The sequence below is a fragment of the Pelecanus crispus genome, chromosome 3 (genome assembly GCF_030463565.1).
Source record: "Pelecanus crispus isolate bPelCri1 chromosome 3, bPelCri1.pri, whole genome shotgun sequence".
In the NCBI taxonomy this organism is placed as follows: domain Eukaryota; kingdom Metazoa; phylum Chordata; class Aves; order Pelecaniformes; family Pelecanidae; genus Pelecanus; species Pelecanus crispus.
Window position 1 is genome coordinate 7,857,959 of NC_134645.1, and position 18,018 is coordinate 7,875,976.

Here is an 18,018-nt window from a genome sequence, read left to right on the forward strand (position 1 = left end):
CCTATGATCTTATCATTTCTATATAGAGAAGAACTACTAATATGATGCAGGTTTTGTTGTCCATCCCCTGTCCCTGTTATCAAAGGAAATTATACCCACAACAAAAAACTTGATTAATAGATAACTACAGATATGAAAATCAAGGCCAAGGTTAGGAAATGCCAGAATTAAGGCCACCTGTGTAATCTTAATTCACATTAAATCAAACACTTGGGGCTCCCATAATGGACAGAAATACATTTTAGAAGGATGAGGCTCAGTATGGATCAGTATGTTTTCCATATCATCTGACAGCAAAGAAAAAAATGCTTGTAACCTTCTTTGCAGCATCTGTAAAACTATTTACTCAGTCTGCCATCCATCTTCTCCTCTAGATCTCACATGCTTAAATATTTGCCTTCAGTAGCTATATAACTAATTTCTTTTTTTAAGAGATATTTTAATCAAAAAAACACAAGCATGGACAAGTATATGTTGCATGGAAACTTTCTTCAACATTATTTCCTTCAAAAGAAGATCTATTTCATATCAGTATTTGCTGTCAGTTCAGTGGTACACTTTGCCTGCTTTGGCTTATTTTATTTTTAGATGGGGCAACTTAGGAGGCTGGAAACCTTTTCTAAGGAAAGCATTTTTTTTAACCTGTCCCACACAACCTTATGAAGCAAATCTTTATCACTGAAGCAAAGGAATTCCATATTTTCCTTCTCAGTAATATAAGTTTGGGATTTTTTTGTGATCAGAAAAAGAATCACTGCTGATTCTATATTTATCCTTACTGAACAAACTGAAAACCAGTGAGGACCAGTTCTATTCCATACCCAATGGGAAAAATATGTTGTTGGATCTATTCTAGACCTGTTTTTGTTTGCTCCCATTTCAACATTACTGATTTCACACACTTGCAAATGACACCATGAATCAATTCTACAGTTCGGTACTAAAAGTCTTCTACATAGGTAAATGGTACCAACAACCCTATTTCTGAACTAGTGAATGAAGAGTTCATCGCAATTTAACAAAGATACTCCCTGCACCTCTCCACACAAAAAGGCATTATGCACCTGAGGAAGAATGCAGCTGGTGAGAAGACTTTCAATATCACACGTTTCAGCTTTTCAAACCATATGAATGTTGACAAATACAGGATCCTGTCAAGCTAATATTCAGACAATCAATAGAAATACATTAAACACTACAATTCCCGAAGTTGTTTTAAAATTTAAAAAAAAAAAAAAAAAAGTAGGCAAATTTAACATACTGTCAAAAGTCTAAAATAAGTTCAAATTTTATATGGGTTCAGCAGGGACTAAACGAGATCCAGCTTGCTTGCCCTTACCTTTTCATGTATTTGATTCGTTAATTTAGCACCTTAGATTTCAAAATTTTGCAAGTCCCAAATGAAACTTGATTATTACGTGGTGATATCTGTTAACTAATTCCATATCTGACTTCAGCTAACAATTTATACTAAGATATCCATTGCAAAAGCAGTTTGGGGGTTTTAACAATGTAGTATTGCAACCTAAAAATAATCTATTATGCAGTTAATATTTTACATGGAAACAACCGAAAATCAATGTCTAAAGTAAGATCTCACATTACTGAATTAATTTGCACCTTGTGACAGGAAAGGAAGTTAATTTCGTGAAATCACAGACCAAATATTCAAACTTAGCTAGGAACATGCACACAAAGCAGGAAGATGCTCATCCGCACAAATGCAGAGCTTTGTTGAATATTTTAGAAATCTCAGCCTTCCCTTCTTCTGCACATTAAAAAAAAAAAAAAAAACCACCCATAAATAGTCATCATTTTACAAGCCCCTAAGGAAGGGCTTAATGGTTTAGGAGACCTCTACCCAGTGCCTGCTGAAAGATACCTACACACAGAGCCTTCTCCATCTCGCCTTGAGATTGTTCTGAAATTCTGTGAAAGGTAATTACCATTAAATCTCATCTCTGAGTATCATAACTGACAAAATGCAAAATGAATCAGATTGAAACAATTAACATCTATATGCTATCACCCAACTATCCATACAAATAAATAGGATTTGATACTTGATGATAATTAGATCAAGTAGATCCCCCTGAAAATATGGGGGTTCTTACAGCATCCTCCTACTCAGAACAGGGCAACAGATAAAGCTTCTAGGATGTCCCATGTTGGCCGTTTACAGATCAAGAGGGAACAGAGAGGAGCACAATAGTGGTCAGCATGATCTAGAAAACAATATATCAACAATCAATATACTTTGGACTTCCAAAATTTCAGATTTGAGGTGCCTTGATGGAGCGCTTCTGCTGATTACAGAGTATTTAGCAAGGTGAGAGGCGATCTTTTAAGCAAAATTTTATTTATTAAAGTATTTTAAAGAAATACTTATAAATCCATCTAAGTCAAGGGAAGACGTCACTATTCTGTGAGCACTGGGACCAATTAATACGTACCAATTTCTAGAAATGTTTTCCTCTAGGGCAACTGACAGCATAGCGTGATGTACTCTCATAGCAATCTAATCTTGACAGAGTATGCATGATTAGTGCAACATTCATATGTTTGAAAAGAGGCAGTTAACGATCTAATCACACAAAGCTCGATAAACAACCATAGTCTTTCCAATTTAATAGTTGTTTGGTATGTAAACAGAACACTTTGTCTGACCTCCATGTTCAAGATGAGGGAATTATTTCATACTGTATTCCACAGATGAGTTTTGTTGGTTTGTTTTGGTTTTTTTAACTGGTATGGATGAAAAGTATTTAGGTTTCTTTTCCCATATTAAATGGATTTTGAAGTATAGTTTTGAAGTCTAAAAAGTATTATGACCAAAGACCATTTCAGCATGGATGTGGGACAGAAAATTTATTCTTTTTTTAAGGAGAAGGAAATGCATAAAATCCAAACTCCTGTTCAAACTGCAAGAATAAATAAGACACTAGGACTGCCATAACTGACTGCTACACTTACAATCACCCTCACACAGCCATAAAAAAATTTGATTTGAAGAAAAAGTGATTGAAATTCACCATATATAATGGGAATGATGCATATTGCTATGCGTTGACTGTTGCTCACCTAAAGAGTACAAAAGCTGGAACTGGCTAAAAGTTCACATGGTATATTCAAGATGATCAGTGACAAAAAATATAATGCACAAAATACTTCAAAGAAAAGAAGCTATTTCTGTGCAACAAGGAGAGACATATTTTTCTTTTCTAAATATGTTCAGTGTTATTGTCTCAATATAGTAGCTGAAGAATATGAAACTGCTGTTTCCATACATATAACTCAAACTGTTGTGCACCTACTTGAGTACGTATGTTAAGCTAGATAAAAAACAAATCAGTTTTAATAAACCTCAAACTAAATAAATGTTATTTATGGAATTAAATAACTAGCCTATAAAAAAAATAACCTATAAACACTAACCTATAAAAAAAAAATTCATGTGCACTGTAAATTCTTAGTGCCACTACTATTCAAATCAAGGAGAGGACAGCTCCTCTTACAAGTAACTTCAGCGTAGTTGTAAAAAAAGTTTGTAATAACAGATGAGAAATTAAAAATAAGGCTTTTAGCCATACTCTACTAAGCTATTTTCAATGACAATTGCCTCTGGTAAAAGACAGGTCAACAGTAAGAAGACAAACATTTACTTCTGATGTTTACTGGTGCTTGAGGTGAGAACTTCAGAATGGTATCTGGTTGAATTAACACATCATAGCCAGTCTCCCTATGAATAAGTTTAGTTAATTCACACTCAAACAAAAATGATTTCTTAACTATGTAAATCGATACATGTCACCACTACTTCAAAGAAAAAAAAAAAAAGTCTCAATTTTCACACCTTCAAAATTCAGTGAAGTTCTTAACGGATCTCCCTATGTGCAATCACATAACCCTCTACAAATGGTTCATTGGCCAAACAATGAAAAATACAGCAAAGAGAACATTCCATTTACTGGGAAGAGTCCTTTAGTAAGTTACACTGCCTAGTTTTTCCATACAATCTTCATTAAACAGCCTCTTATTCTTTTTGAGCTTGGTATAATTTAACTTTTATTGAAAAGTAATTTTTAAAACTGTATGTTGATTTTTAGCTAGTGAAATTTATCAGCAGCTAAAACTTCCAGGTAATTTCAGCCTATTTTGGTCTACAATACTATCTCTTCACATAGGCCTTTTAGTTATGATTTCCATTCAACTTCAACTTTGTTAACATCCTTTCTACCTTGCTCTTCCCAACTTCTAAAATTTCTAGACAAAAAAATGACCAGAATTTTTAACAACTGTGCAGTACCGGCACCAGAGGCACATAAGCTAAGCTGCACCATAGGGTTGAAGCAGGTGAGAGTCAAACTAGACAATGCAACAGCTATCAAGCCCTGCTGAAAGGGACAGGTGTGCAGCGCCATAGAAGGACAGCAAATAAAAAAAGCTAAATGAGCATTTATCAATTAAAGCTTAACTTTGACAAGAAGATTAACTTTTAATTATTCAAGTATATAAATGGTTTTTAAACAATTATTTTTAAATCTTTTTTGAGAGCTCAGTTTTGACAGTACAAGTTTTGGGATGACAGATCATGTGCCTCATCCTTGCTAAATGACCCTTTTCTAATAGCTTAGAGAGAATTATTCTACTTTTTTTTAGAATTTGCTCTTGTAGAATTTGATTTTTCATTTCTATTTCATTTTGAAAAACTAAACTTCCAGTAAGGCTGCAATTATCTTACGCTCTGTGGATAAGAGCGATAACACAAGCAGTCCACATTGTTAGCACGGTTTGGTTTTCATCCCCCCTCCATGGACAGGATGTGCCCAGAAAGCTGACAAAACCAGTGTGTTACGTTACTGGATTACTTACCGGTGAGTAGAGCTCTATTTGATCACCTCCTTTACCTACCATCATTGGCCTTTGGGGGTCTCCCACAAGCGCTGCACATGACTCTGGAGCCCTTGAAATTTCAAATTGCAGGTCGGTAAGCTCATGCATTGGCATATGTTTCAAGCATTGACTTGCCCCTTATTACATGAACATCAATACTGCAGAGAGACCCCTCCTCCCTCAGTTACATTTTAACACCGTTAGTTTCACAAGGAGGTACGTGAAGTTCTGTAAACAGGAAAAGTTCCAAAACAAGTACTAATTTCTTCCCCCCTCTATCCTTACTGTCTTTACAGGTCTTACCTCCTTGAAAATGGGAAAAATTAGCACCCTGCTAGGGAAAACTTCTTACATAAGAACATGGAAGAAAAATACCTAATTTATCACTGGTTTGCATTTGCACAGACTACAGAGAATAAGCTTTTTTGCCAATTCTCTGGGATTTATACGTTATTTATACCAGAATATGCAACTACGTAAGGCAGTGGTCAGTCAGCTTACCAAAGCAAAGAGAAATGGCCAATCCGAAAGGCTACAGGCCCAAATAAAGCATAGGCATTTAATTGAATGAGCTATACTTCGATATTCAACAGTAAACACAAATACTGTGATTGACATTCTCAAATGGTAACAAAGGCTCTAAATTCAAACTAAGAGTGAGGGGAACAGAGGGAATCCTAATAGTTTTGTAGTACAAGTAATATGGGCCAGGTCAATGCTAGATGCATGCACAGATGCACATGTTTACCTACCTGATATTTCAAATTTCACCAATTCCAGCTCCATAATGCAGTGCGCTCAGGAAACATTAAAAAGTGGGAAACAGTGACAGAGATCCCAAGCTAAAGAAAATGTTTCAGTAAATAATTATCTGTTTGTGTTTACATTTGTCACATTTCCAGTTCAAAATGAGCAAAATGTTTTTCACAGCACAAACAAGATACAAAGTGACAGTTTGGTTTTCAAATAGCAAGGCAGAAAGTTTTAATTGCACTAAGTTATCATTATATCATCTAAATATTAGGGTGGTCAGGGAGAAGTGGCTTCTGATGCTACATTAGTCTCATATACAACATGAAATTTATTAGCAATCAGCTGTAAGTTTAGGTTCACGCAACAAAATTTTAAACAGGAACTAACCTTTTCATTTGATTGTCGTCTTTTCTTTAGTTGAATGAGATCTGTTTCCACCTTTTCAGCCAACTCCAGCTTCCTCTTGTTCCTCTTAAAAGCTGCTAAACTAAACCCTATAAAAATAATTCAAAAGCATTTAACTAAGTAAAACTTACTGATTAAACAGATATTTATAAGTTTACATTTTGGAGGTCATGCCCCCCCAAGTATTTTTATTGATGCAAAAAGCATCAATAAAAAAAGACAACAACAAAGTATTTAAGTTTCAGTACAACATGTTTACTTATTTTCCTAAGAGAAAAAACTGCTACTATTGTTCAGCACCAGTGATGGGTAAAAAATCTAGTAGAAACAAGTCGCTGAACACATATGGAAGCTATGTTGGTCTAAATATCTCTGTTTGGCAAAGAAGCAGCACTGCACAGAAGAGAATGGAATAAGCGGCTTGTGTTAAAAATTATTGTTTTTGACTGCTGACAAGTAAATAGATACCATGTGAGCTCATTCTGATATCCATAAAATTAGGCTACTATTTTATTACCTTAATTGCATATCTGTATGTTTACCCATATATTTAAAGCCACACAATAGTCTAGCAATATTTTTATGTTCCATAACGCAACACAGTATAAAGACCACCTAGGTCTTGAAAAGACAAACATGTATTTTCCACATCTAAGTCCCACATTCAGAAAGGAAGTGTTCTCTAAAGTGGAGTAAAAAAAAAAAATTGTCATGCTTCAGAGACCAAAATGACATGTTCCCATTTTAGAAGTTTCAGTTCATGAAAAAAATTACAGATATTGACATATTTAGTTTAAATTAGTTTTGACTTAATATCATCCACAGATTGTCTTAACATCCCCTTTGAAATGTAGAGAAAAGAGGAGGGGGAAAAATGTCTTTTGTCACTTGTTCAGTCATGCAAAATCAAGCTATTAGGAGGGCAGAGGTACACACAGGTAAATCACAAATTCAATGGAAGTTAAAAAGCACAGGTTTCCTATTTAATCTATTAGACTTAAAAAAAAATGTCATTTTAAATGAAATTCTGATATAGCTACATCACTATTATTCAGAAGACTGGAACAGCTGCAAGAACAGTCTATGAAGAAAATCAATATTGCAGAGCCAACAGAACACAAAGCTTTCATTTACAATTCTCAGTGTACACAGACAGTGAGCATTTTACTTCTTTGACTTCCCCATGCAGGTGCCAAATTCACCTAGTGAAGTCTCCTTTAAACCTGTTTTTAAGTACATAAAACTGGACCTTGAACTACCAGTTATTCAAGTGTATAACCTGAAAGTAATGAGAAAGCTGACATTTCTCTCCAAAAACCTAGTGAATACCAGTTTCTTAAAACTGTAAACACATATTAATCTGCCATCACCAAGAAAGGAACTCTTTCTACCATACAGAGCTGATTAATGCAGCTACTTTGGACAACACATTTCTATGTTTGAAATGAGGTCCAAGAGGTAAAAGCAAGCACTTGATAAGGGGGAACAGGCAAAGAATCATTTTAATCTAGTACTAATTGGGGATGGGGAGGAACAAACAAAAAACCCCACACAGATCAAGAATTTATTAAACAGAAGTGCCCCAAAATAAACCAAGCCAGCACATTGTTTTTAAAAAAATCTGTTAAACAGAACTTGTAAGTTGACAGGAGTTCAATAAATATAGCAAATACCTCTGGGCAGAGCCAGAGTGTGGATAAGTAAGAATGGTGCCTGGCCTTGGCCTACATCAAAAGTAGGTATCACACAGGGATAAATATGCCTGTTACCTACTGCCACCATTGCCTCCTGCCAATTCAGAAAAAAGGTGTACAAGGGTGCAGGAGCCCATACATGAAAACTTCAACATGAGAGGTGTTCCTCGTACTCCAGAATCTAATGCTAGCAGTGTCCTGAAACCTGCAATATTTGTATATTCACCAGTTCAAATACATGCACAAAGATCACGTCAAAACTAGAGAACACATGGGCTAGTTCCAAGCTGCCCTGCCAGCTACACAGAGTGCTGCTATATGGCCTCTCAGCATTATCGCTCCAACTATACCTTGGTTGCTACTTATCCTGCCATTTTTTCCACAACATATGAAATTCTCCAAGCTTAAGAGAGATGTTTCATTCACTTCAGTCCTCTGTCTCTAGCTAAGCAATTAAACAATTTTCAGATTTTACCTTGTGCTTTAAGACTATTTGTCTTTTTAAAACAAGAAAAAACCTGAAGGATTTGCTTTGAAGGATCTAATTGTTCACAGTAACTTCTTATCTGCATTGTTAATTCAAAGTGGTATCAGTAAGCTAGGAAACACAGGGCAGAAAACAGTTCACTATTAACACAGAAGTATATGTTTTACTAGGTAGTAAGAAACACTACATATGAAATTAGGCTACCAATGTACCACCTTGTCCATGTTTACAGAATGGATGACTATCCTACAAAGCAATAATTTTGGCTAACAAAAAACTGTGCCTAGTCCCCAGGTGTCAGAAATATTTTCAAATTCCTAGGTAGCCTAACTGCCTTTCAACTGTATGCCAGGATAAAGACTTGTTATGCATTTTTTTTCTCTATTGCTTTTCTTACTTTGCTGATCTCATAAGTGGGAGAAGTGGTGCAGTGCATCAAGGACTCTTTTACTGGATGATCAGATACCCAGAGCCCCAGGAGATGCTGTGGTATGCATTTTTTGCATATCTTAGTCAGACAGACAGATGAAGAAAGTTTTCAAGCAACATACAATGATGTATGTTGGAAAGGACCTTAGGAGGTTGTGTAGTCCAACCTCGTAAGAAAAGCAAGTCCAGTTTGAAAGAGCTGCATAGGGACTTGTCAAGTTTTGAATATCTTCAAGGGTGGAGATTTCACAGCTCCTCTGGGCCTCTGTTCCAATATTTGATCAACCTGACATTAAAAAAAAAATTTTTTTTTTAAATTAGTCAAAACCTCACATATTCTAATTTATGTCAGTCCTCTAGGATCCTATCCCTGTGCATTAACCATAACTAATATAGCACTTAAATGCACAATTACAGAACAGTCTACATTAGAGTACTAGCATGTTTGCCAAGTAAAATACTTTCCCAGCTTCCTCCATCACAATATCTACAAAACGTAATCATCAGCTCCTATTTGTGACAGATACTGTGATATTCGCCACATTAGAAAGTTCACACTGTTAGACCAGATAGAGATACTAAAGAGGTGCCAGTCATAGTTCTGTACTTCCGGATGACATGAACTTCGATGAGAATATTCTGAGGGGCGGGGCGGGAGGATTGTTTTGGGGAAGTTCTTTTTCAGGGGTGGAAGAGGATAGTTTTTTTAATATCATGCCTCCTTTCCCAGAGTTACTTATATGAAATAATACATTAATTCAATAACTGCTAAGTTGTATTCAGTTTAACATGAAACATTATACCTTTCAATACTGTGAAGGAAAGACAGTCTATTCAGACTTCCCCTAGAGTGGAAATTCTTGCACTCAGGCTACCTTCCACTTCAGAAGAGTTATTAGGAATAATATTCATTTGAAAGTTGAAGATTTTGGTTTAGCAAGGACTGACAAATAACTGACTTTCATTATTTAGGGGAAATAATTATTATCAGTCATTATCAATTCCTCCTGGCAGGATAAAACAGCTGATACCTCCAAAGTGACCAAAGAATTGTGAAATAAAGGACCGGTTTGTAAAACAAAGCCTAGCAATTTCTCTTTTTTCCTCTGACATAGATTTATGCCCAACTTCAGATAATCAGTTAAAAAATAAATTGTCTTGAATCTCCCCCCCGCCGAATAAGGGAATAAAGACTAATAGCAAGTGAAAGGCTGCCTGCCCTCAGTTTATCCCTGCCTTTGAGATGTGCTATCTATGTAAAACCACTATAAATGCCATTAAACTGGCTAGTAGCCTGGTCATTTTGTCTTGCTCTACAAGTGACAAAAGAAACTAGAAAACACAAGCGAGCTTCATACTAAACAAATGAAAGATGACATTAAAGTTTTCTGAAAACATTCTGTAAGTTTGGTCCTTGTCAAAGAATATATTATGGGATTTTAAGTTCAATAAAACATTTTATGAACTAAAAAACCCCCAGGATTCAAATGTGCTTGGTTAATGATGCATACATAACATGGAAAAACAACCCACTGAAAAATTATTTTGAAAATAAGCACTACACATAGAAGGAAAAAGCCTACACACAGTTTAAGGTCATAATTCACATTAAAACAAAACCACAACTTTGTGGTGCAAGGATGCTAAGAAATTTCATTTGTCCTAAATGACAGTGCAAAAACCACTCTCACCTTCTCCAACAAGACAGCATATTCCAAGCTTGAGAAGAGGAAAAGGACACAACACAGTGTTGAAGACAGGCATGTTTTCCTAAAACAAATGCAATATAGCTACATCAGCCTGATGCCTGGGCCAAGGAGAAAGGGAAGCAAGAGAGAGCGAGCTTGTTGACTGGGGAGGGGCGGAAGCCAGAAAAACAGAGGTAAGGGAGTACATGGAATTTTAGTTTGAAAAATTCTTGAATCACAGCCCAGAGGTATTGTTGTTGAAATCTATGGAAAGGTATTTAGTACAACATCCTTTGATTTTGTTCAAGAATTTAAAAGTTTAGATGAAAATCAAATATGTGCTTTCATATAAAAGACCCTGACAATTTCTACCCTACACAGTAACAGCATGTACACTCAAACTCATTCTTAACTGCATCTCGGAAGCCACAGAGTACAACCAGCCCTTCTCTTTTGCTTTCTCATTTATGTACATACTATCATAAATAAAGCTGCTTCAGAGCTGCTGGGAGAGGGGAAAAAAAAAAAAAGAACAAAAAACCCCACAGCTTTACAAAATGATTGTCTGTTAGTGTTTAAATGCCATACTCAGGCCTCATCCAGATTAAAGACATGCAATGACAGACAGCAGAAGCATTTCAGAACTAGAACATTATTAAAAGCTCAGGACTTCAGTCTCGCATTTACGGTATTTATCACATGTCCCTGAAATGCAGCATGGGGTGCCTCTAAGAGCGAAGAATCTTCAAGGACCCAAAAAGATCTTCCCAAACCTCCCCATTCTCCCTTCAACCCCACAAGGTCCCAACAGGAGCTACCCACATGTACTCTGTACTTAAATGCACTGCATTTTGGGTCTAACTGTGCTAGACAGCAGAAGCACTGGATGGAAAACTTGACCATGGCAGAGTTGTAGAAGTTGAGACAAGTGTATGGGTTTGCTGTGGAGAAAGCTCAGCGGCTGAGCACAGAACAGGTGGAAGTAGCTCCTGCTCAACTCCACCTGCCTGCACGAGAGGTTGGTATTAGTGGACGTGGTGTCAGAATGTGTGCTTGATAATACGATGTATTGTTTATGAATGCAGAAGAAAAATCTCATAGGCACATTCTGCTCAAAAAAGTTACGACTGTTACAGATTTTTCCCACTTTCAAAAGGTTCTAGTGTTACTGGGTACCCTGATGAGAAAGGCCACAAGACCTTCATTACATAATTCATTAGCACAAGCTCCACCTCCTACATTTTCATGGCTAGGTAATAAATACAGCTTTTGTACAGGCTTTTTATATTGTTATCACCACTTTACAGAAAGAGATGAGAAAGCAATTTTCAGCAAGCAGGTCAGTAGAAGAAAAAGAAACAGAACATTGGTTTCTGAGTCAGTTCAGATATGTCATCTGTGTGCCACTTGTTTGCCATGAAACTTCCACATCATTCACTTGTCTCTTGTACTAATCCTGTTGGCAGTCTGATCGTTCCTATAACTCCTTTTACCATTATACTATGTACAAGTGAAAATTTAACAAAAAAATCTTGACAGTTCTATTATATAATGATACAGTGACTAAGTAAATGAAAGATGACTGTATTCCCCATTCTACATAGCTCCTCTTAGTCACCTTTCACAGCCCCTTACAAATGATCCAGAGAGCAGAGGTACAAGAAAAATTATTCGAGACAAAATTAGAATTGTCCTATTGATGGACTCTTGAAACTACTGAACTGTACACACAGAACAAAATGCAAGACTAAGGCACTTTTTTCTTCTAATAATGTTAAAATTCATACATATTTACTTGTTAATTCTAGGTCTGTGTACTTTAAGTAAGCCTGTAGCTGACAGGCTGTTTATTATAGTACACTAACATTTCTAGTCCAAAGTTAATGCACGAAGTTTTTAGTAAAAAGTGTATGTTTCCTTGAAATTCCCATGCTTTTATAAGCCGCATCTATTCCCTTACATATTTTCAGGTTAGGTAAAAAAAATATTTAAGAGAACAAATAAGTTTTTAAATGGAAGTTAACAAATACAAATTTCTAATACTACTAAATCACAAATCAAGTTCATGACAACACTCAAACCTTTGTATTTACAGTGGTGGAACAGCAAGCTGGGAACACAAATTCCAGTGTTTCTATTACAGTCATAACAAATGATTGTGCAAAAAAACATTATGCAACCTATGACTGTTCAGCAATCCTCGTTTAAAAGCAAACTGTAAATTGAAAATGCTAAGAAAAGTCAAACAATATTTTTAAATCTTTGGAGTACAGATCGAGCTCTGACCAATCATATAGCACCCCCTGGCAGACATTTCTTGGAGTCAACTGAAAGAACCAGACCAGAGAACTTTCTACATTTTATCTTTCTATTCCGTATTAAAAGAGTACGCAACTATTGGAGGGAAGCAAATTAAAAAGGAATATACAAGCAAATTCGTTAACCCACAGGAATTAAAATGATCCAGTGAAGAATTCTGTTGAGCAGTTGCTAAAATAAATGGCACAAACGAAAACAGACAGATGCAAATAAATTTAATTTTAACAAAGCTATTTTAAATGACAAATTAACACCACTTATGCTTGTGTTGGGACCAAAGACTACTAGCACTACTTCCCATGTTGCCATACTTTGACAGAGACAGCCACATGACTGGAAAAAAACCGCACTCAGCATCAAAAGCATATAAAAAAAGTTAATCTATATTTCTCAAGAGCATTACTATATAGATCTGTTCTTCATAACAAGAACTCAGGGTAAACTGTTGCTGGACATACCATTTCTCACTACTTCCTGGAAGAAATCTCTTTTTTTCCTCCCCCCACCCCCCACCCCCCCCTCCATCAAGCAGCCTTTCCTGCTCCCTGGAGGATTTTCATTCAAGGCATCTTCTGGGTACTTCAGCCCAACTTTTCTTCCTGGCTGATTTGTAGCCATTCTATTGGCTGCAGTTAGCTGTTCAGATTTCAGAACTGCAAGTGAACCTACAATTTTATGTCCAATTCCAGGGAGGATTTACTTCATGTCTAGCCTTTTTTTTTTTAATTCCCCTTTTCTTTTGTTTATTGCCAGTGAAACACATGAATTTACCAGAGCTCATTTACTTTGCGTATTATGAACAGAGGTAGCAACTTTCACTGTTAGGAGACAAGCATCTTCTATCTGAGAGATACCTCTTAGTTTCCTAAAACCAGATGTGCCTTCAGATTAACCAAGCTTCCTAATCAAATCCCCCAAACCCTTGAGCTTCTCTTGAGATCTCTTTCATTCTCACCCTAAAAACAAAGGAACAAAACAGGGTCTAAGCCACTGCCCTGAGCCACTGACTGAACCTCGTAGCACAGTTCCAGCAACATGGCAAATGTTTTTCTTAACTCAGTAACAGTGAAGTGGAGGAGAGGACTGGGGGTGAGGTGAGATTTGGGGGTTTGGAGGACAGGCAGGCTAGGCAGGCAATATTGGTGGGCAGGGAGACATACAGTGTCACTAGAAGTATGACAATCTGCATAACTTATCTAGAAAAGGCTCTCCCTCATTAAAGCAGCCATAAGATAAAAAGGAATATCCTTGCACACACAAAATTTGTTAAAAAAATAGAAAACAAAGTCAGAGTAAATAAACATCTTGTTACAAGTGGAATGCCAAATCAACCTATAGTACCACCTACTCTATTCAACAACATGATGTGATTTTACTGATGACACTAAGTTATTCAAGGTAATAAGAGGACTTGAGTGAAGAAGGATTCTTAGCGACCTGACAATAAAACAGCAGGTTTTATTCAGCAAGTCTCAAAATAATGAAAAAGGGGTAGTTCTTCACACAACTCATAGTTAAGCAGTAAAGGTTTTTGCAGATGCTGGAAATTAATATGGGCTCAAGAGGAAACAATTTCATGGCAGAAAATGCCACTGATTACCTCCGTGTATGCAGGAACCAGTCATGACTCAGGAATGTAGGGTCTGGGATAACAAATGGAGTAGGGAAAGGGAAGTATATGTTTGCTCTGTTCTTATAGTCTTCCTTAAGCATCATTTGTGGCTACTCTTAGATTCCAGTTATCAAGCTATGTGGATCCACTGCAGCTGCTTTTGTTCGTATGTACTATAAATTACTGAAGTACTTACGTCACTTCCACATTATTAAGAGTTAGAGGTACAAGCTTGCTGTATGAGTAGTTACCTCGCTTCTCTTTCCCTTTGAAGACTTAACATCGTAAGCAATTGTAAGATGCTGTCTTACATCACGTTGTCTTTGCCAAATCAATTGCTTTGCATCTACTATAGGCTGAACAGAAAAATTCAGATAAAAGTGGTTCAGTTATTACTAGTGCAGGCACAGATACTGACAGTTGAAGCTGTACCTTAAATTTACATTGCCTATTTAAAGTATCCTTTTAACATTTTTAAGAGGTTGCATGATACAGTAAATTAGCATTTCTGAACTGTAATTACACTCTTAAAACTTTGATCACACTTTAAAAGCAGTCTCTCTTGCACAGGGTAACAAAGCTCTAGCATAAGCTAGCAAGGGCTCTAGTACTGGCAGGAATTAAGCTTTAGTATGGGCAGGAATTAATAAATTCAGCTTTCTTGCACACTGTAGGCAATACAGGCAGATCACATTTCAGTTTTTTTTTTAAAAAAAAAAAAAAACCATACAAAAAACCCCAAACCACTCACTACACTGGAAAGCCACCAGATTTCTCAAAACAGTAGAAATCCCATTTCCTCGCACACTTGGCAAACCAAAGACGACAAAGCAGGTGAGCCTTGACATAACCTTGATGTAGTTCAACAAGTAACATGGTTTAAAACATCATTTCAGTTTGGTGCTCACATACTGTGATAGTTCCAAGAGAATTATGGAGTGTGACCACAAAGCTGATCATGCAACTTTCTTTGTAACTGAACATATGGAGAGCTCCATCCGTGCAAAACCAACCACACAATCCCACAGCCTTAGAGCATGTCTAACATTACTCTGGCCGTCTCAGGTCCGGGAAAAGGGAGACAGAATAACGCGACTTCAAGAATACATTTTCCATGTGCAGCACAGAGAAGCCAAAACATATGCACCTAGTTCTCCCTGCTGATACTTATTGCAAGTACATGTCCAAGATTTGGATTAGGGTTTTTGGGGGGTTGGGTTTGGTTTTTTGTAATTAAGTTACTAAACGTATTTTCCTGATGTTTGGCAATTACTTCAGTTCTTCATAGGATCATAGAATAGTTTGGGTTGGAAGGGACCTTTAAAGGTCATCTACTCCAACCCCCTCATTTTACAGAGCTATTCAACAGTCATGCAATTTCAAGTTAATTTACCCCCAATTCTCCATGCAAACTCTACCACAGCAATTGTAGCAAGCATAATCAAAAAGTCTCCCCCCCTTTTTTTTTTTTAAAGTCTGTTACACTATTTAATGCAGATCTTTAGTGGTTGCTTGGAAACAACATTCTCTTTAATTGTTTCTGAAGCACATCTAACTTTCCCTCCCCTGGTAACACTGGAAAAAACATTTTGGCTTTCTTACATGTTACCTGTGAGACAGTTTCCAATTTCTTTTCAGCTGTAACAATCCTATGTTGTCACACATGGTGTTAATGATCACTTTCCAGCCTCACTGACCAGAAGTCTACACATTACAAGGCTAGCTTTGCTAAGGACTGGCATGGAAATCAGCATAACATATTCTGGAACTGATTTTTCAGGTTTTTGTTTGATCTTACCATTAATGTTTATAGTGCAAAATTGAGTGTACCCAAATCTTAGGAAAAATGACAAATTAAGTTGCTCAAGCACTCTTTTCCCAGGTGCCTCTCAGAATGGTTAATAATGCAGTCTTAATGTAAGCTAGTATTGTTTTCCTGCGTATCCATTTCAGGCATTTAAATAGCAGACACTGCCATCTCATCTTTTTTGAGAAGGAAACTGAAGCACAAGACTATAATAGTCAAATACCTCCTTTCTGCAAATCCAGTTAAACATAGACATAAACATTTATGCTAAGGTCAAGCAACAGAATTAGAGAACATCTGTGAAGAATTCAGTTTTAAGTAATTTGCTCAGTATTACAAAGAATATCTCTGCCACTGATTTTTCAGCATATCCTTCAACTACCCTAATCTGAAATCATTCTTCCAGCAAAACATTCACAATCTACACTCAAGTCTTAACAGTCACAGCCTGCTTCAGAGCACCAGTTCATTCCTAGAGCAGGTCCATCCTGTGCAATGGCTCAAGCATATAGCCATGTAGGTGTGTGTTTCAGTATGTACAAACCTGGGTGGAAACAGGGGATGTGGAGAACAGAGGAGGGCTGGCAACTTCAATACCAGTATTTTTTTCATTGACATTGCACTGGCAAATGGCATTTCTGCATTGACTTTGCAATAGGATTAACTTCCCAGTCCTGGTTATTTTAATTGTTTTAATGCAAATTGTTTTGCTAAACAGAACTATGCTGAATGTACTGAGGAGACAAAAAGAAGTCACTGGTGTTTTGGAACAGGTTTGTGAAAGTACATTGGCTGGGATTATTCTTCTCATGTTTCTCCAACACAAATTCATAGTCTGGGTTAGGTAAACCAAACCAGGGTGCATTTTACCTAGTAAGATATCATCTGACAATTAATGTTACAATCTCATCATCTCTGTCACAACAGAAACACACTGGTACTAGAAACAATGGAAATGTTTATGCATGCAAACAGAATTAGTCAACAAACCTCTCCTCTGGAGTATCTCCTACACATAAGTAGCAACTACTTTGTTAAAAAAAAAAAAAAAAAACAAAAAACAAACCAACCACACAACTCCCCCCATTTAAATGTCTTTCTAGAGTCACAGAAATAAAGGCATTCTGCTTAACTGAGCCCAAAAGTTGGTCTGCAAATGCTGTTCTGGACAGCAGATGGATAGGGCAAAAGTTTCAGTCATGTGGAACTAGAAATCAAGACTTTCTGTTCAAAATGAAATGTATCATGAGTATGTATGAAAACTGGCATGATCCAAGTAAAATGGTGCCACTGTTTCAGGGATTACATTTAAGCATTGAGTACTAGAAACTTTGAACTACCTTCTGGATGTTTATCTACATTTAGAACTAGACACAATAAAAGCCTTAATGGGAGCCCTGGGTTTCAATCTCTGGTTTATGGACTACTCATATATTTTATGCAGTAATACTGTTTAGTGTAAAATAAAGAAACATTCGGTAATTTTCTGTGTTCTCCTTCTTCTTTGCATAATGACCTCTGATTTCTTTCCTGCATAACTTCAACAGGAAGTGTAGGGCATGCTTTCATCTATAGCAAACTACAGACTAGCAGTTAAGTGCACTTTCCCAAAGGGAGGGGACTGCAGAAGAGAAGGAAGGGGAACCACATCCTCCCTTCAATGGGTTAGTGGACTAATTTTTAGCCTACTTTATAGATGGTGTATCAATATAACATAATCACTTCTTTTATTTTAAGAAAAAAAGTTTTTGTAAAAGACCTGACTACTGCTAGTATACAGTATAATCCAAGTCTATTTTCTGGATTGGGGTATTCCACCATATTAGATGAAGCAAAGCCTACCTAGGTTTAAAAAAAAAAAAAAAAAAAAAAAAGGCAAATGAATTTGACAGCCTATTTACACCAGAGCAGTTCTGGACTCAGACTCAGAG

General features: G+C 36.6%; 1 protein-coding gene across 1 annotated transcript in view; it reads right to left on the minus strand.

Moving 5' to 3' along the window:
* The window catches only part of TASP1 (taspase 1), an 89,200-nt gene that overhangs the window by 47,132 nt on the left and 24,050 nt on the right, over nt 1-18,018 (minus strand). The window contains exon 8 of the mRNA XM_075707280.1: nt 6,034-6,140. Within this exon, the coding sequence (XP_075563395.1) occupies nt 6,034-6,140 (107 nt within the window). The remainder of the gene's footprint in view (nt 1-6,033; nt 6,141-18,018) is intronic.